This window comes from Poecilia formosa, unplaced genomic scaffold (assembly GCF_000485575.1).
Source record: "Poecilia formosa unplaced genomic scaffold, Poecilia_formosa-5.1.2 Scaffold230, whole genome shotgun sequence".
Classification (NCBI taxonomy): domain Eukaryota; kingdom Metazoa; phylum Chordata; class Actinopteri; order Cyprinodontiformes; family Poeciliidae; genus Poecilia; species Poecilia formosa.
Window position 1 is genome coordinate 606,248 of NW_006800169.1, and position 18,558 is coordinate 624,805.

An 18,558-nucleotide genomic window follows, 5' to 3' on the forward strand; every position below is an offset into this window, starting at 1 on the left:
AATCAGAATAGAATTTTGGAAAATACAAATGTTTGCTTAAATGTTTGCTTAAATAAGAAGTAAAGGTTTATCTCATAATTTGTGATACATATAGGTTTTACTTTTGCGTTTTTACAGTAAAGATAAGACAACCAACTTAGATTATTCAGGCCCTTAGGAAGAAATTTAAAAATCTCTTCAAAATTTTATATGGTTTGTGCTTTTTTTTCTTGAGTGGTTTAAAAGAAAACATTTTGAAAATAAATGAGAAAAACATGTATGTATGAGTTTTTTTTTCATAAATTTTATTCCATTAAAATAGAATTTGGCCATAATAATTAGAAGGTTATACATTGCTCATTACTGGTAAAATGGGTAAATAGTTCAGTAGTTAGTGTAATTGGGAGGTTATTTGCGTTTGTGAGTCTGAACACACAGAAAGTGTATTCAATGTACATGTCTGATCAGATGAGAATTAAGATTTTTATCAGACAAACACCCTGTAGCCTTTTTTTTTTTTTAGCTTCCATTCAGATAAATATGTTTGACTGCGATTTCAGTCTGTCCATTGACTCTTCTATTATTTCTTCTTCGCGCAGACCACGTGATTTGTGCTGACTTATCGCGAGATGTCCCCACGTCACTTTTAGCGCGTAGTTTGTTGGCGGAAGAGGTTCTGTCAAAGTTAGAATAAAGTGTTTAAGTCGACTTTAGCACAAAGAAACTTTCGAAATTAACATTAAACTGAGGAAGGAATACGTAAAGACGATATGGCGGATTAATGAAACCCTTATTTTCAATTCTGTGACTTCCAATAACCAAGTGAAGAGGTAAGTTTCTTTGTGTTTTGCTGTAGACGCTGAGGCTAGCTTGTTTAGAGATACGTGTTGTACTTTTCTTAGGCATATGTAACTTTTAACTAGATTATTTGCCTAGTGACTGCAGGTCCTTGTTCGGTGGTTTTAATTTGTTATTTGACAAGATTAAAATTGAAGGAATGGTAACTAAGTTTGAAACCTGAATGTTTCCAGTAAGTTTGCGTGTCTGATTTTCAGATGGAGCTTTCTCCTGTCTGCTCTGAGGACATCAGCTCATATGGAGGAATTTTGAAATCAGACGCAGCTCACAGGAAAAGAAAAATCTCAAGTGAGTCCGGAGTTTTATGACAGCCGTTCTGTGCAGGATACACAAACTTAGTGCTACGTAGTTTAAAACGGAACTTCTTTTTGTTTGCAGCGCTCTTATTTACGTGTAATCTTTCAATACAAGTGTAAAGTCTGAATTTATCTAGATTTATATTAATATTGTGCTCAGGCATAGTGGCTTCTAAAAGTATTCATACTCTATTTTTTCAGTTTTATTTTGCCATCTGAATTCTTTGACTTTGTAAACTGACTGGGAAATCAGCTTTTTATCCTACAGTGATAAAGTGTGAAAGTAGTGTGTTATTGAACTTTGTATTAAAAACACAAAGATGAAATAATACATTTTCTTGTCTAACTAGATTTTTTTTAAATAACATTTGGAATATTTCTCCGCCATACCTCACTTTCCTTGAAATGCAAATGTAGATCTCAGTCAGACTTTGATCTACATTTTGTAAATGAACCTGATCAGGAAAGGCAGGTGAAGAGGTCAACAGAGCTACTTGGTACATATTTAATACATATTTTTAAAATTCTGCTGTATTGAAGGTCCATAAAAACAGCAATGTTCATAATTTTCAAATAGATGACAGTCGTGTGTGTCGTTTGCACATACTAAATAAAGTAGTAATTTTACAAAAAATTACCTTTTGTTATTTTTTTCCTACTCAGTTTTTCTCCAGATTCCTTGTCAGGGAAAAATCAGAATTAGCCTGCAGTAGTTCTGTTCAGACAGCAGGGCAAGGTCTTTTGGAGAAACCCCGGCACTCCAAAAGACCTCAGCTTCTGAAGTATTCGGTTTTCCTTTTTGATAAACTTGATGTTTCCATTTTTGTATGGAGTACTGAGAAAAAAAACTTAATTAAATTGTAGCATCACGCTGCATCTGAACAATTTCTGAACCCAACATTATCTGAATGTTTAGTTTCACAGCATTTTATCCATTCATTCATTCATTCATTCATTCTGTTTTTCTTTCATGTTCAGAGGATGTGGAGCTGGATATTGAGTCCCTGTACAAAGCTGTCCCTCAGCTCTCCAAAGTGTTTCGCATCACAGACAAAATTGGAGAAGGTACATAGCTAAGTTTTTTATTTTATTGGCTTAAATACTATTTGCAAAAAAAAACAACAAAAGAACAACTGCATTTTAAGTTAAATTTATCCATGTTGTTAAATGAAAGCAAAAAAGTCTTCAGAAAGATTCATGTATCTGCCTTTAGGCACCTTCAGCTCAGTGTACTTGGGTGAGGCCCAGATGCATGATGGGAGGAGAGAGATGTTTGCACTGAAGCATCTCATCCCCACCAGCCATCCGACACGCATCGCCGCTGAACTTCAGTGCCTGACTTTGGCAGGGTGGGTCCAGCACTGTTTACTTCCCTAAAATGTTTTTTTTTTTTTTTTCCATAATGTTAATGAATATAGTGCATCATAGATATTTGAACTCTTTTACAACTTGACAACTGGTGCTGGTAAATTTGTGAGGGAGGGGGTTGTTTTGTTTTGTTCTCTTTTTTTTGTGACTAAAATTTTTCCATTCATTCTTAATAAATTTTCCCTACTACTGCAGCGGCAGGGAGAATGTGATGGGAGTGACGTACTGCTTCAGGAAGGAGGACCACGTTGTAATTGTAATGCCATACATGGAGCATCAAGCTATTGTGGTTTGTACATGTTTGCAAAGTAAACTGGCAAAACGTATTTTTCATCTATATACTTTCACCCTACTGTAATTCCAAAATTTCTGCAAATTTATAAAAAGTTTCAAATGTAATTTTCTTAATTTTAGGCCTTAAAAAAAGACTTGAATATACCCAGACTTTTCAAACTAGATATTAACTTTTCTTCTGTTGGATTCATCATTCATCACAGAAAATATGGGTGATTTTAGTACCTGAAAACTATTTTCAATATTTCTTATGAAGTGTACTGTATACTAGAGATGCACCAATATGATATTAATATATGCATTATTTCCAATATTTAAAAAAATTCTAGATCGGGTCTCAGTCACCATGGTCTGAGCCATAAGGACAGATCTATTTAGTCTAAATCTATGCTTTGTGCTCTGAGCGAGGCCATGTTTTATTAGAATTCCTAACACCACTTTCTGAACCATTTGGAAGAAGTTTGTGGCAGTTTATTATTTACATGTTTGGCCAAGGTAGTCAACCTATTGCTTTTGTCAGTTTCAGTTTCTTTATTATTTTTTTTACATTGATTGTTCTACTCCTAATTACACTGAGTGAACAAATGAAAGTTGTTTTTAAATGTTTGACCAAAGCTTATCAGGCTGTTGGTGTATTTAACTGAGCTGTACTGATGCAGAGTTATCAAATTAATTTGTAATTCAGTCCATTAAGTGTTTTTTTATTTTGTTTTTTATTTTTTATGGGAACATTTTATGTTTATTCAGCATTGTTTATCTGTATCGGCTCGGTATTGGCCAATACTAAGCCTCAGATATCAGAATGGCAAGGGGGAAAAGTGGATCAGTGCATCTCTGTCTGTATACTCAGGGACAGTCCTGAATCTAGGTAGCTGAATTATTAAACCAATTAAGACACATGTCAGGCCTTAAATACTCACTTTAAAGTTGACAAAGTTCTACTAAACTTGCTTATGTTCTGAAGTGAGTAAAATATGTTAAAGTAAATTCTAAGGTTTCTTTTAAAAATGTTATGTTGGTCTTATTTAAATTATAACTGATTTAGAAAAGATCTTAAAAAAAAAGTCCTGAACGTAACTTACTCCATTGATGCTGCCCTTGTATCTGAACTGTAACATGTTCATCAGGACATCATCGGATCACTGAGCTACGAAGAGGTCCGTCTGTACATCTACCACCTGCTGAAAGCCCTGAAACACATCCACCAGTTTGGGATCATCCATCGGGACATCAAGCCAAACAATTTCCTCTACAACAGGAAGCTCAGAACGTAAGCGCTTTGTGAACATAGTTCTGCTATGGAGGGGTTTTCTGATAGGAGAATATCTTTTTTTTTTTATATGCAAACCCGGATTTTAGTGAAGCGGGTAACATTTCCGAGGTAAGTTCTCATTATTCTGCGTGTGCAAATGTAGGTATGCGCTTGTGGACTTCGGCTTGGCCCAGGGAACCGCTGACTCCCAGATTGAGCTGCTGAAGGTGATGAGACAGAAGCCGTCACAGAAAGGTGGAGGGCCACCAGGGAAACAGGAAGCAGCACAAAGAAGCAGAGCACTTCCTAAACCCCCTGTTAAGACCACCAACGCCGCTCCAACTGCACTGGCTCTACCTCCACACCAATCAGTACCTTCTACCTCCTCTTCCTCCTCTGCTCCCCACATCACCACTCCCCCCACAGCACCTGGGAAAGCACTGGTTAGAAAAGCACGGGCCACCTCCACCTCCTACTCTCGAACAAAACTCACAAAGGTGTTTACACTTAGATGTTTTACTGTCATTCCAGTTGTTGTAAAAGATGCACAATTTAAAAGGGTTGTATTTCCTGTGTTTATGTTTTCTTCTCCCTCCACTACATTTTTGGCTTTTGCATGTTTTGCTGTAGGATCTGTCAGGACTGCGCAGAGTTCCTCGACCGGTGTTTGGGGAGAGAAATCTGAATAGCTGCACACCAGCGCCTCCTACCTCTAAGCATGCGCCACTTAAGACTGAAGTAAGAAATCCAAGGGAGGAAAGTTTTCTGTAGGGCTGCAACGATTAATCGTAAAGTTAGAAATTCATGTTTATTTCTGTCAAATATTTCAAAGTTTCTGTCATTTTACTAATGAGTTTCTTGCTGTCCCAACACAAGTCTCTAAAAGCCAAGAAAACAGAGGATGCAGCCAGCTACAAACACACTTCATCCAACCGGGCCTTGGTGTCTGTCAGGACGTCCAGCAGCAGCCAGAAGCCACAGCGGGCCCCTCAGCAGGGCCTCACATGTAACTGCTACCTCACTGATCGCGTCTGCAACGTCTGCCTGGCCAGGTAAATGGTTGAAATCATTGCAACTGGCATTGTAGGGTTAATCTCAGCTGTATAAGGAACAATCCCATTACATTACAGTGAACTTTTGTTCATTATTTAGTGTGTTATGTTTTGTGTGTGTGTGTGTGTTAAGAAAGCAGCAGGTAGCACCCAGAGCGGGGACTCCTGGTTTTAGAGCGCCAGAAGTTCTGACCAAATGTCCCAACCAAGGCACAGGTTGGTGTTTGATCCAGTTACTCGCATGTTTGCCATAATGCACAGTGCATTGAAATTGTTTCACTTCAAACAAAAAGTTTAATGTAATTCATTTGAATTTCACTGTAAAATAAACAAAGTAGTGTATAGTTACAAAATGGAAGGGCAGTGATGTATGGTTTTCCACATTTTTAACAAGCAAAATCCTCAAATTGCTTGTACATTTGTACTCCAGCCCCCTGTACTCTGACACTCCTAAATTACAGACCCATTCAATAAATTAGAATATTATTGAAAAGCCCATTTGTTTTAACAGTTTCATCACTAAGTGAAACACTTTATATATAATTATTACACACACGTGGATATCTGAAAACCTTTATTTCTGGTAATTTTCTCCTTATAGTTAATGAACAGATGACATTTAAATTTAAAATGTTACATCAGACCAACAGAAAAAATATGGAACATAAAATCCCATTTTAAAGAAACAATATATGGCTATTATATAATAAAAAATGTCGATAGTATGAACACTTTAGCAAGACAGTCAGATTTCAAACTGCTACAAAGGCATATTGATCTCTTTTCATGTCTTCTTCCTCTCACTGATTGTCTCCCCTCCTCCGTCATAACACCCTGGGTTGCAGCCATAGATGTGTGGTCGGCTGGTGTGATTCTGCTGTCCCTGCTCAGTGGCCGCTACCCCTTCTTTAAAGCCAGCGACGACCTGATTGCCCTCGCACAGATCATGACCATCAGAGGCTCCAGGGAGACCATTCAGGCCGCAAAGACATTTGGTATGCATGAACCCGTATCTTCCTTAAAAAACGTCTCTAGATTTAAAACTGAAACATGTTAGTAAATTGGTTTTGGGGGTTGAAACTTGTTCAGGAAAAGCAGTGGTGTGTAGCCGGGAGCTTCCTCGCCAGGACCTCAGGACGCTTTGTGAGACGCTGAGAGGACAGAGGTCTTCAGCGGACGTCACCATGGTTCCAGAAGCAGGTGGAGAGACGTCCGCCGCCCGCAGAAACACAGACCAAGATGAAACTCCAACACGTTGGCCCAACGGCCCTCAGCTCGACACGCACAAAGGAGAAGTCAGTGAAACTCGCCCAGAACACCACAAACATTCAGGTAGCAGCAAAGCCCCAACCAATCAGAGCTCCCCGTTAGAGAGTAAAGTGGCGGACGATCAGAAGGGCTGGGATAGGGTTCCTGACGAGGCCTTCGACCTTTTGGATCTGCTGCTGGACCTAGACCCTTCCACTAGGATCACAGCTGCTGAAGCCCTGCAGCATCCTCTCTTTAAGGATCTGTGACACAGAGTTTCATACCAGCTATCAGCAGGATGAGAGCGTGTGGCTCTCCAGGCTGGGATTAGGACTTCTAATGAATAAATAGTTCATGATTGTTTAGCAGGTTAAGAGTGTATATAGAAGTGAAGAAGTTATCTGAGAAGAAGACTTTTAAATAAAACATTGATGTAAATAAACTTTAGACATTTTTCATAGCAGCCTTTGAGTTTTGTTATGTAGTTTGAAAACTTTTATATAAACATTTGAGGGCTTTTAATTTGAAATAATTAGTTACCATGTGAGTGCTTTGACTGATTTCTACTGTGTTAGCTGCTGTCATTAATAGTATTTATAAGGAAATGTCTCCTGTTTAAGATTTTTGTAATAAAATCTGGCTCTCAGACCTCTGCACCTCCTGCTCTTTACAACCTGAACCAACAGAGCCATGCTCCTTCCACTGGAAACTAACCACCACAACCGCATGTGCCATAATCATCCTATAACAACTTCTGTTCTAAAACAGACTTTTGAGTTAGAACCTATGCAAACACATTTAGTAATTTGTGGAAATGGGCATCTGAGGAACTTAGAATCTATGATTTTTTTTGTAGTTGTCACAAATCCTTGCATGATTCTTGGTTGGTGGTGCTTATATGAACTCTCTAGTTTCCTGGTGCAGAAATTACATACTCCTCCCTACCCCCCCCCGAAAATAATTTTCTAAGGTTTCTTTCTCCAAAAACTAAGACCGGCCCCCGACCAGAGAAAGGAACAGCTATGTGGCCCTCGCAGGAAAAAGTTTGGGGACCCCTGCTCTACTGTATCAAATTGACATAGGAATAACAGAGAGTTGGCCATTCTAAGGTAAAAACCCAGCGAATACAGTGTTCATGTTTTGTTTTTGTTTTTTCCATCCAGACGGGGGGCGCGCCCCACAGTTTGGGAACCTCTGGTCTAAAGACAGTTTACCACCAAAATATCACAGAATTTAATTCTGTGATATTTTGCCTAAAATCATCTCAGCTCTGACCTGAGGTTGAATAGTGGCCAATTGAATTTTCCTATTGGTTACAACGATACAGTGACTCCAAGTAGTATTCTTGGCAGCATACTACTGCCAAGAAGTATAAAACCATCTCAGACACACGCCTCCTGGTGGTGAGTCAGGAGATTGAATAGTGAGCGGGACAGAGATCTGCTGTCTCCTAAAAAAACAGTCTCTAGATTTGTTGCCGATTGGTCTAAAGATGTCAACTTTTGTCTTGTCTGAATTTAAAAGCAAGAAATTGAGTCATCCAAGTTTGTCTTTTTTTTTTGACTAAGACATTCCTGTAATCTACCTAACTGGATTTATATATATATATATATATACACACCACAAGAATCATATATCCAAATGTAACTCTAGAGTCTGTTGATTGAACAACATGAATTGACATTCATACCAACAAATTTAAGTAAAAATCAAAACAAGACTGTTTTTAATGACATAAAACCATCACTAGGCCTAATGGAAACATCTTCAGACTTTGATGTATAAAAATGGTGAATTATCACATAGTAATAAAACCACAGATTGAGTCAAATGTATGAAACTTCTTAGCTTTTTTATTATCAGTTACAGCTCTATCAGAATATACACAAGGTACAAGAGCTGACACTTTCATCATAGAAAATCTTATCTGAAACAGGGAGGAGAAACAGTCGAGTGGTTTGAAATGATACATTTACATATTAGGCCCCGCCCCCTTTTGTTTTGTTAGGCCCTGAGAAGTTGGGGCTCTCCTGCAGTTTCCAGGCCGTCCTTCACCTCCACCAGCTCCTCGATCCGCACCAACACGCTCTCGATCATGTCGAATGTGTGGAGCGCTGAGTGCAGAGCCTGAAACGAACCAATCAGATTCAATCACACTGTCCAGCTTGGTTGTGTTTCGTTTGGAAGCGGTGGGCTAACTGACCTGAATCTGAGATTCTGATGTCATTTTTGGCAGCTTCTCCCCACCAACAGATACAGACAGCACCGACTCCTCTGTGGAAAAACATGCCAACTTGCTGTTAGAAAAACAAGCCGTCTCTGGTAGGCTGGAGGAAATGTTTTTGCTGACTGTGACCTTTGGCGTTTTTCTTTTTCTTCTCCCTGGTGTCCTGCAGTTCCCTCTCGTAGTGGGCTCTCGACATGTTCACCCCGACACGCAGAGGCTTCAGGAACTTATCTTCTATTTTATACAGTTCGGTCCAGATGCCGGTCTGCAAGATGGCAAAATGTGAGCGATCTGCTACACTTTACAAATTTGAAACATGCACATTAGAAAACATAAGTCAAATGCTTAAGGTTTCTGTTTTTAGTAGCACAAGACCATAGGGTCTCCTCCCGCTGCCAGACTGCTATCTGCACTCACCTGGTTCTCTGTTACTTTGTCTCTGATGACCAGGTAGCGCAGCAGGTTCAGAGACTCCATGACTCTGCAGGAAAAAAATTAATAAAAAGAAATTTTGGCCAGTATCAATATCTGGTATTAATATTCACTATCCTCTCGACACCTTAAAAAAAATAAAGAACCACACTGTTGACACCAGTTCAGTCAAACGTCAAAATTCAGTCAATGCTCCATCACTACATCACCAACTTCCTCTTCCAAACAGCAACAACATGGAAATAATTTTTTTAAGGAAATAAAAAAAAAATGTTTTTTTTTTATATCGACCCAGCTTTACATACTGGACTGACACAGATCTGTTAAAAATGACTAATATCTGTCAATACTAATGTTGGTGACAATACTCCATACATCCCTAAAAATAATACACATGAGAATTTGAGGGGAAGGTAAAGATTAGGGTGATGGCAAGGAGACCTTCCAGGATCCAAAAAGTCAAAACTGCTGGTGGAAACGTGCAAAAAAAAAAGACAGGTTATTTTACATTTTATTACTTTTTGAGAGACACCCGTCACATTTACTAAATGAATTCATTTAGTAAATGTGCTCCACAGCATGTTTTGGGTTGTCATTCTGATGGAAGGTCGACCTCTGACCTCTGTTTCCAGTTCAACTGTTTTGAACTGGAAACAGTTCAAAAGACTGTTTCCAGTCCTTTTAAGTCCGCAACATGTTTCTTTTTTCTTCTTCAGAATCTCTCTCCCTCTCCATCCTTTAGAACAATCTAGAATTAAAGTCGATGTGTGCGTACCTGTCCAGGTACTGCAGGAGATCCGTCTCTGGGCCGTCTGGAAGACTAAATACCTTGCGCAGCAAAGGCAGCAGGTGAAGTCCCTCAAACCAGATGTTACCATTACCCGGCTGCAGACACAGAGTGAGAGAGACGCTGCAGGTAGGCTTTCCGCTGCAGCACAAAACAGCAGGAGCAGACAGCCTGAGAGGCCACTTTACCTGCAGAGCTGCATCGATCTGATTCTTGATGTTTTTAATGATGTAGCCTTCTACTCCTGAGTGGTTGCTAGTCCTGAGCATGTATCTGAGACAGGGAATAGTAACGAATTCAAGAGACAGGAAAACATTCATGCGGTCTCTGTGGGGGGGAATGCAGAGCTTACTGGAAAAATCTGTACTTGGCTTCAGTGTTGAACTTATCGATGCTGAGCTGGAACACCTTCAGTCCTTTAGTCCTCTGCAGCCAAATCACAAACACAAAAACCAGCAGGTCGTTTCTTCACACAAACTGTGGCGGTCATCCAAATTGAATCTAAAGTAAAAAATGTTTAAAAATGGCCAGAGGTCCTACCAGATCATGCTTGGGGCAAATTGTCATGACCTTTACTAAGCTCTGAAAAGAAGACAAACGTTATTAGTGTGCAGAAAACTGCTTGAAACATACTGAAGAGGGTTAAAGGTGAGGTTATAATGAACTGTGGTCACCTGAGGGACGGTGAGGAAGGTTCTGATCTCGAGCAGGTCCGCTGGCAGACTGCCATCCTCCACCCGCACCAGACTCTTCTCATACAGCTCCTGTAAGGATGGAGAAACACAGAAATCACAGCCCTACCTAGCAAAGGTTTTCCAACACACTTTGTCTCATTAGACCACAAACTTCAATGAATTTTACTAGGAAATGAATGAGACAGTGCAGACCACTGCCTAAATGCAGTAAAAACAGATCTAAAAATTTGATCAACAAATTTCTATTTAGAAAAAGATTCAGTTTATCTTACCAGTCCTTTCTGTAGCCTGGAGGTCTCAGTTCTAGAGAAACAGAATCACAAGTGCCAAAGATGAACAGGTGTGACTCAAGTCCTTTCTTATTTATACCCTCAGCCTCTACTAGCCCATAAATCGGCTCTGAATTCCTTTATTCTGGGCAATCAGCCCCCCAAAAATAAATTGGTATTGTCCAAAATCGGGATCAGCCGGTCAGGCTTTCTGAAGATCGGTGATCAGCCCAGAAAACGCCAGTCGGTGCGCCCCTACTCTCAGGCAAATAATTATTTGAACCCTGCTCTCCTTTTTAAAAGTTGCCTTGCTAAAAAATTAACACTTTGTGGTAGGTGTGTTATTTTAAAGGAAGAACATCAACCAGGATTCTAGAAACAACATTTAACCATATAAAGTGAGTGGAATAAGTATTTGATCCCCTCCAAGCAGGTCAGGATCCTGGCTCCCACACATTGGTCATATGTCCACAAGGCGACATTAATCTATTAATTAAATATAGATTTCCCTCGTCACATCTGATCACAGACTCAATAATCCCAACCAAATGTCTCAGTGGGCAAAACCAAACATCAGGAAGCTTGGTGAAAAGGTCTTAACGATTGGTCTGGAGCTTAATACAAGATCATGAGATGGTGAAGGGACCAGACAAGAAACCACCATACAGAGAGTGTTCCTGATCTGAAGGTACAGAGGACCTCAGTCACCACTGGTAACGTACTCTACAGTAATTGAGATCTTGTTGCCCTCACAGCTACAGGAATGTGAAGAATATCTAATTAATGGACGAAGTACGGTGGTCTGGTTAGGCCAAAATAAGGCTGCATTAAGCGGTCAACGGACCAGAACATGCACAGACACCTGGTCCCTCCATGCAGGACAGCCTGACGTTACCGTCCCACCGCAATGTGGAGCCGCTTTTCTGCAGGTTGGGAGTAAGAGACCAATGGAGCCGTGTACCGCCAAACACGGGACAAGGTCCCTGTTCCCTAACCCAAAACGCACTAGCAGGGCAAAGGAGAAGCACGTCCTGTAAAGGTCAATGCCGTCGCAAATGCAGACCTCAGTCAGACAGAAACTCTGTGGCAGGAGCAGCAGCTAAAAACCTGAAGGGGTTTAGAAACTTCTTTAGGGAGGAGCAGGCTGCATTACCGGGACAGAAGAATGGAAATGTGCTCCATGTTGGAGCGCAGACAGAAGATGGGGCTGCGGAGAGAGAGGTGTGAGGGTTAATATTACATTTACACCCAAAATATTATCTCAGTAATTGTTACAAAAACAGTCAATGTTTAAGGAGATGTGGCTGTTTGTCCAGTACTTTCTGGTTCCCCTGCGCTACCTGAAAACACTAGGGAAAGTATCGGCCGCCAGGTGATGGACGAAAACCAGGTGTGCCAAGCAGGCCAGGGAATTTTTGGGATAACGGACCTCCTCCTCCAGGAAGCCTGGAACCTCTTTCTTCTTAAGCAGAGGGTGGAACACCAGACCTGAGAGAGACTCTCCAACAGCGCCCAGAATGTCCTACGGAACCACACAGAACCACAGGTTCACAGATCAAACACCACACCAAGCTGCAAGCATGCAGGGTTTACAATCCGTACCAGAATCTCTGCAGCAAAAGTCCGGAGTGGAGACACAGGCAGCGTGTCTGGATGCCAGATCTGTACGTCCAGCAGAGGTTGGCTCAGGGTCTTCATGCAGCTACAGAGACCCAGACGTTTGATCACGCTGCTTTTTAATCAGCTCTAAACTAACAGGAAAACGTCAAGCTTTCTGCCACTCACAACTTCAGGAGTTCTGTCCGCAGCTCGTCCTCTGCTCCCTCCTCCTGTCCACCCGCTGTTTTGTGGGATTTCCGCGGCTGATTCCCACTGCTCTGATTCAGCCTCGCCTCCTCCGCAAAGGGCCCGACAAACCGCGCGAGGTCGGCGCAGCAGCGACCGAGCGAAAAGACGTCGTCCTCTTCTTGCTCCTTGGTGTCGGGGACGGGCAGCTTGGCCAGCTGGTCCAGGACGGAGGACAGGGTCATACCCAGGGAGGACGCCTTCCGGCCGCCCAGGCGCAGCAGCACTGAAGGTGGGCAGAGCAGGTGGAAACTGAGCTGATGTGATTGGGAAAATATTCAAACGCCTTTTACTTCTTCACTTTCTATAACGACTGAGACGGATTATTCAGATTAATCGATTATTGAAATAATCACTGACTAACTTAGTAATAAATTACTGTACAAAAAACCCCCCAAACATTTTGAATTTAAGATTAAACAAACAAAACTTTCGTATAAAAACTCAAGTGTCATAGTTTTAGGTTCAAATCCTGTAAAGAAAAGTTCCTATTAAAGACCTTTTGCTATTCATTTATTAATCAGTTAATCCAAAAAATAATCAACATGTCAGTCGTACGAATAAACTTGTCTTGAATAAATTACATTGACGTGTGGCATTGTAATGTGACAAAATATGAAAAAGGAGATATGCATAATTTTGTGAGAAACTGAATTTCTGAGTCTGTTTTTGTGAGATTCTTAAAGGTACAGCTCACCTTTCTGTAGCGGGGTCAGAAGCAGATGGAGACTTTCGGCGATTCTGTCGGCGTCGTCATGTTCCAGCAGCTCCAGAAGGCCAATCAGCAACTCTTTGGGTCGGCAGGCCTGCAAAACCAGAGGAGACAAAACGTTTACAAACTCAGGCTCCAGACCCGCAGTGACAGTATGAGTGGCAAAGGTTTGGTCAGACCTCTAACAGATGGTTAAAAATAGCCAGGCACTGAGGGAGATGTTTGTCGTCTTTCCTCAGCAGCACCTGAACCAGTGGCGGCAGCAGGCTCCAGCCCATACTCCCCACCACGTTCTGCAGGTTGGTGTTAAAGGCAGCGTCAGGGATGGCACAGAGAACCGCACGCCACAGACGTCTTCGCTGAGAAACGCACCTGATTCTTTTCATCCAGGACGATGCTGAGGACCTGCGGGGCGTGTCCCTCCTCGATGCAGCTCCTTCCTGCTATAGTGAAAACATCATGATCCTCTGAGCTGTAGCTGTCATCTGGGAGTGCCTGCTGTTTAGAGAACACACAAAGAGGTAAAGATGTCTGTTGGAGGCAATTACGAAGGAAAAAAACGAGAGCAAATGTTTCCTGTATTTAGTGGCTATTTAGTGGACTGATTCCTACAAAAGTATCGGTGCACCGATGTGAAAGATATTACATTTTTACACAGTTGATGTAATCTGAATTAGGGATTTGTGATATATAGACATAAACATCAGTATTGGCCAATATTAGTTATTTTTTAATATATTAGTATCAGTAAAGTATAAGTAAATCTGGGCAAATGTTAACAACTGATGTTTGTTTCCATCTCTTTACGTTTCATTGTGTGATGGTGGTAATGACGTGACTGAAGCCCTGACTTGTGCTTCAGGGAGTTTGACTGAAGAACAAAAGCAATGTCAGAAATTTTTTAAGAGTCACAATGGTGGTTATCGGGCATATTTGCAATAATATCAAATATTGGAATTGTCCAAAATTTTCAAATTGGTACGTTCTTAATCTGAATTGTATCAAATATGTCAATGATACATATTTGTACTTATAAGTTATTGTTATACATTGCAAACAGGGGTAATGAGAACACGTTTTTTTACTTTGACCTACTCCTTTTTGTTTTGTTTTCTTATTTCAATTGAAATAAATCAAATAATTTGCTTCCTTAGATCTTGTACCTGTAAGTTTGAACCAGATGATCAAGAGGAACAACTGCCCTTCACTTTGTCTGCTACACCTGCGATTTTTTTTATTTAATTTTTTTAAATCACACAAACTGATATTAAGCCTCAAAATACATAAAAGCCTCTTCTCTCCTAGAGGACAGGAAGAAGGTTCTGGAAGAACAAAGAATTTCACACCCTTTAGGAGCTTCAGCCTCAGACAAGGAGGGGGATCTTGGCTGAGGACTGTGTCAGAGGAAAACACGAAAACCCAGAATATGTGGTGTTTGAAAACTAAATCAATAAAGCGTGTTTGGATGGACATGAGTAGCACTTACACATCTCTGGACCACATCACTGAGCTGCTCCAGAGCCATCTCTGCTGTCCTCACATGGGCTGGATCTTCACCAAGTAATCCTTCAAAAAAAAGGGCAGAATTAATAATTAATTAATTAATTAAACCGTCGCGGACAAGGCGACTGTGTAATCCACACATACAAATAAGAGGTTATTTGAGGCTACGGTAAACAGTGAATCCCCGCAGCTTCCAGCAAACTAGATGCTAGTCTTGCTGATTCTGAATGATCTGAGCTCAGGGAGAAGCGAAGCCGCTTCGGTGGACAAAACAAGCGTACATTACAGAGAAAATAGAGTCACATACCTTCTCTTCATGCCCTCGAATAGCTCGGTTGCAAACAAAAACACGCTTAAATACTTTCCGAATACAGCGTGAATTACTGGTACGGCCGTACCGGCTGCCGTACAATGGGTACGTCACGAGGTCAGAGTTGAACGGAGAGAAAACAAGCAGCATGGAGACACAAGAGGGGAGGAGGAGAGGAGCTTCTGCTAAAAGCTCCAAAAAAGGTCCAATTTTCAGGCTGTTACCTGAAGAGCAGCTTTGTTATGGGTGCTAACAAGCTAACAGAAGAGCAGCTTACTGTCCGGCTGAAACAAATATGAATGTAACCGCCATTTTTAGCTTCTTTATGTGCTATTTAAAGCTACGTGCCCGACTTTATTGTAACTTAAATTAAATTCTCTTTAGATATAGTTTGTCATGTGTGGAAAATTTCACAGTTAGTGTTTCTATTAATTAAATGTAATTTAATTAAAAGTTATGGCTCCCCAAAACAAGCTTTCGTGGGCTGTAGTGACATCACACAAGGTATACAGCAGTTGATAGAGTAATTCAGAAGAAGTCATTTGTGTTTTCCTGGGCTGTTTTTCACTATTTGGAGGTTTTCATCAAATTTTACCTTCAACAACACTGAGCTGTGTATGACAGCAAAATATTTGAATTTGAATTTTCTAAACTGATGTTTAGAAAATAGGCAGCTTCTCTCAAACATCATAGCGCCATAGTAGCGCTTCATTCTATTTGTCTAGCGCTCGGATCTGGAAATCACATCCAAGTTGAACCTGTTATTTATGCCAGTTGAGAAGCTGTATTTAGCTTATTGTTGAGTTCCTAACACTGAACAAACATGTTTACAGTACTATATGTGCTGCTGTTTTAATGCAATACAAATTTATTCAGCAGCCATATTGTGCGAGATCCCCAAATGTCACAGATAATTTTCATATTTCAGAGGTAGATCTTGCATTTCTGATTAGTAACTTGGAAGCTCTGACTTTTGACTACAAGTAGAATCAGCTGCCTGTTGTGATGCCATTGTGCAAAATAAACCCAGAACAGAATTTGTGTTTATTTCTTAGCGTGCTTTTAAAAAACTTTGTGTTAAATGAAACTCCATCTGTGGAAAGCCAGACTATTTTACCCAGATGTGTTTTTATGGCCAGGACGCATCAGTAGGTGGAGAAAGGGAAACCAGAGGAAATTATCTTCAACTCTCTTCTGGTTTGCCTAACAGGTGGGAAATGTGTCAAAGTGCGGACCGCAGAAGAAGAAGCGAGGAGGTGTGAAAACAATTTACCCTAGTAAGCCTTTCGGGCTCACAGCTCAGACAGTATTTGGGAAATGTCAACGTGTGCTTTATTTATCAGGAGAGAGGAGGTGAAGGAGAGGCTGAGGGAGAAGCTGGAGCTGGAGAGGAGAGCCCTGAAGGTAGTGGAGCGCCTCCTAGAGGACAGCGTGGCTGAAGACTTCCTGATTGACTGTGTATGTAGCTGATCTTACTTTCTTTATATTGATTTATATTTCACTGTATATGTCTGAGGAATATGAGACAACATCATTCAATGAATCTGGGCTGTCCACTATTTGTGGATATTTATTCAGCTTTTTTGTTCTACTTGAAAAAAGTGGCATAAGGTATTTCATACAATATCGTAAGCATTCTGTCATTGCAAAATACATTAACAGTAAAAAAAAACATTGGCTGTCAGGGCAAACTACTCCACCAATGTTTTTAATTTTATGTGCCTTATGCTAATTTCTAAAAATCAGGGCAGCCATGTTGTTTATGTTGTATTTGACTGAAATGGTTCAGCTCAATGATACTTTATTCAGTGATACAGAGAAGCTTCTTCATAGCATCATTATCAATGGTGATGGCTGTTACTTCATGTCACGCAGTACCAATCAAACATGTACCAACTACATCTATATCTACTGCAAACAGCTGCTGATTGCGTCATCCTCTTCTGCTTGAATGAGGTGTAATAGGACCAACAATTCAGATTTAGAAATATGGAAGTTCCACTTTTGAAAAATAAATACAAAAATTAAACAAATAAATGAAAAATGTCATGTTTCACTTTCTTTCTCTCTTCCTCACAGGCCAAGCTCATAACTCCTGCTAACTACAAAGACACTGTGGAGGAGAGATTCATTGCCAAACTCTGTGGTTATCCTGCATGTCCAAACAAACTGGGCAAGGTAGAACTCTTAGGCTGGTCCGCCCAGACCTGTGAACTAACTACAAATCTTACATTTTAAAAACTTCAGATTCACTTTGTCATGACTCATCTACACTGTTCAATCTCTAGATCCCAAACCAACGGTTTAAAATATCTACCAAAACAAACCGAGTTTATGACATCACCGAGCGGAAGGTGAGTTCTTTTTATTTTTCTTTACTATTATCAGGTCATTTTTTTCAGAGAAATATTTAAAAAGCTGCACTCCTGTTGTTTGTGTCTAGTGTTTTTGCAGCAACTTCTGCTACAAGGCTTCCAAACACTATGAGCTGCAGATATCGAAGACGCCTCTTTGGCTCAGGCAGCATGAAAGGTGAGCAGCTTCTTTCTTTTCTCTGTTCTCAGAAAGCCATTCTGGAGTATAAAAAACATTCTGCTTCCTTTATGTCTCTCGACAGTCCCCCAGAGGTCAGGTTGCTGAAGAAAGGAGAGGGGTATGTACTGCTGCTTTAAGATTTCCACACAGTGAGCTAGAGTCATGTGAAAAAAACTACCTATGAGTATTTTTGATATATTTGGACACATTAAATATCAATTTTAACAACTTGAAGCAGTTGATGAACTAAAGCTAATAAAAACTAGGGTTGCACTAAATGCAGTTTTCTAGCTGATCATGATCTTTAAAACGCCTGACCTGCTGACATGTCAGGTGTTATAATGTCGCCGTGCACCCGCAATATTCCAATCATATTTTATAGAAAAACACTGAACAAACCCATCAAATGATACAAACTGCACATGAAGTGGTTCTCTCAAATATTCTTGAATTTAGAATGTTCTTTTCAGACCTTTGCGGAGTTAGATGAGATCAGTTTCAATTTAATTTGTCTATATCGTGCCAATTGACAACAGGTGTCATCTCAAGGCTAAAAGAGTCTTTCCAGTTCAATCACACAGACGTTCCAATTGATCCTAGTTATCAATTCATTGTTCAAAGTAGATTAAAACATTTCCAAGAAAACCCACATTGTACTGAATCATTCACTCCTCCTCCTTCACATCTAAGAATCAGCTGATGGCCCAAAATGAAGAAAATCAGTGCACTAATAGTTATTAAGGATAAATGTCTTTTATTTTCTTCAATTGAAAATACACCTGAAAATCAGTTTTTGCATCGATTTGAGTTGAGGTTTTAAATAGACTGAAGGTGTGTGTGTGTGTGTGTGTGTGTGTGTGTGTGTGTGTGTGTGTGTGTGTGTGTGTGTGTGTGTG

At 40.4% G+C, this 18,558-nt stretch overlaps 3 protein-coding genes across 5 annotated transcripts in view; 2 read left to right on the plus strand and 1 right to left on the minus strand.

Annotated features, from left to right (window-relative positions):
* Positions 1-548: 548 nt before the first annotated feature.
* cdc7 (cell division cycle 7 homolog (S. cerevisiae)) lies at positions 549-6,995 on the plus strand. 3 transcript variants are annotated; one of them, XM_007568737.2, is made up of 12 exons: positions 549-809; positions 1,035-1,125; positions 2,112-2,198; positions 2,347-2,482; positions 2,697-2,790; positions 3,923-4,065; positions 4,211-4,544; positions 4,678-4,785; positions 4,924-5,099; positions 5,233-5,315; positions 5,945-6,094; positions 6,189-6,995. In XM_007568737.2, exons 2-12 carry the CDS (start codon positions 1,035-1,037, stop codon positions 6,614-6,616), a joined length of 1,830 nt encoding a protein of 609 aa, XP_007568799.1. In that variant the 5' UTR covers positions 549-809; the 3' UTR covers positions 6,617-6,995. The 3 variants fall into 3 exon arrangements, with proteins under 3 accessions (XP_007568799.1, XP_007568800.1, XP_007568801.1); XM_007568738.2 differs by having other exon boundaries at positions 550-809; positions 4,211-4,418; XM_007568739.2 differs by having other exon boundaries at positions 553-809; positions 4,211-4,274.
* Positions 6,996-8,180: 1,185 nt separating this feature from the next.
* Positions 8,181-15,215, minus strand: glmna (glomulin, FKBP associated protein a). Its single transcript, XM_007568741.2, has 19 exons — positions 15,125-15,215; positions 14,801-14,880; positions 13,687-13,812; positions 13,494-13,607; positions 13,300-13,408; positions 12,543-12,828; positions 12,360-12,459; positions 12,098-12,279; positions 11,911-11,964; positions 10,761-10,791; positions 10,468-10,557; positions 10,334-10,375; positions 10,146-10,219; positions 9,982-10,066; positions 9,782-9,891; positions 8,992-9,055; positions 8,704-8,839; positions 8,551-8,621; positions 8,181-8,474 (listed from the first exon to the last, which is right to left on the minus strand). Exons 2-19 carry the CDS (start codon positions 14,837-14,839, stop codon positions 8,352-8,354), a joined length of 1,836 nt encoding a protein of 611 aa, XP_007568803.1. The 5' UTR covers positions 14,840-14,880; positions 15,125-15,215; the 3' UTR covers positions 8,181-8,351.
* Positions 15,216-15,248: 33 nt separating this feature from the next.
* Positions 15,249-18,558, plus strand: part of rpap2 (RNA polymerase II associated protein 2) — a 9,732-nt gene continuing 6,422 nt past the window's right edge. Inside the window, exons 1-7 of the mRNA XM_007568740.2 lie at positions 15,249-15,330; positions 16,338-16,383; positions 16,471-16,585; positions 17,207-17,305; positions 17,416-17,481; positions 17,571-17,659; positions 17,745-17,784. Of these exons, the coding sequence (XP_007568802.1) occupies positions 15,276-15,330; positions 16,338-16,383; positions 16,471-16,585; positions 17,207-17,305; positions 17,416-17,481; positions 17,571-17,659; positions 17,745-17,784 (510 nt within the window). The 5' untranslated portion in view covers positions 15,249-15,275. The remainder of the gene's footprint in view (positions 15,331-16,337; positions 16,384-16,470; positions 16,586-17,206; positions 17,306-17,415; positions 17,482-17,570; positions 17,660-17,744; positions 17,785-18,558) is intronic.

Bases quoted from the DNA above. Each gene is read 5' to 3' on its own strand.
- glmna (XM_007568741.2), bottom strand. From the start codon at position 14,839: ATGGCTCTGGAGCAGCTCAGTGATGTGGTCCAGAGATGT. The intron at 9,056-9,781 runs GTACGCACACAT...TTTTTCCTGCAG, and splicing joins CTCCTGCAGTACCTGGACAG to AGTCATGGAGTCTCTGAACC. The intron at 8,622-8,703 runs GTCACAGTCAGC...GTTTTTCCACAG, and splicing joins GAAAAAGAAAAACGCCAAAG to AGGAGTCGGTGCTGTCTGTA.
- cdc7 (XM_007568737.2), top strand. From the start codon at position 1,035: ATGGAGCTTTCTCCTGTCTGCTCTGAGGACATCAGCTCATATGGAGGA. The intron at 1,126-2,111 runs GTGAGTCCGGAG...TTTCATGTTCAG, and splicing joins CAGGAAAAGAAAAATCTCAA to AGGATGTGGAGCTGGATATT. The intron at 2,483-2,696 runs GTGGGTCCAGCA...CTACTACTGCAG, and splicing joins CAGTGCCTGACTTTGGCAGG to CGGCAGGGAGAATGTGATGG.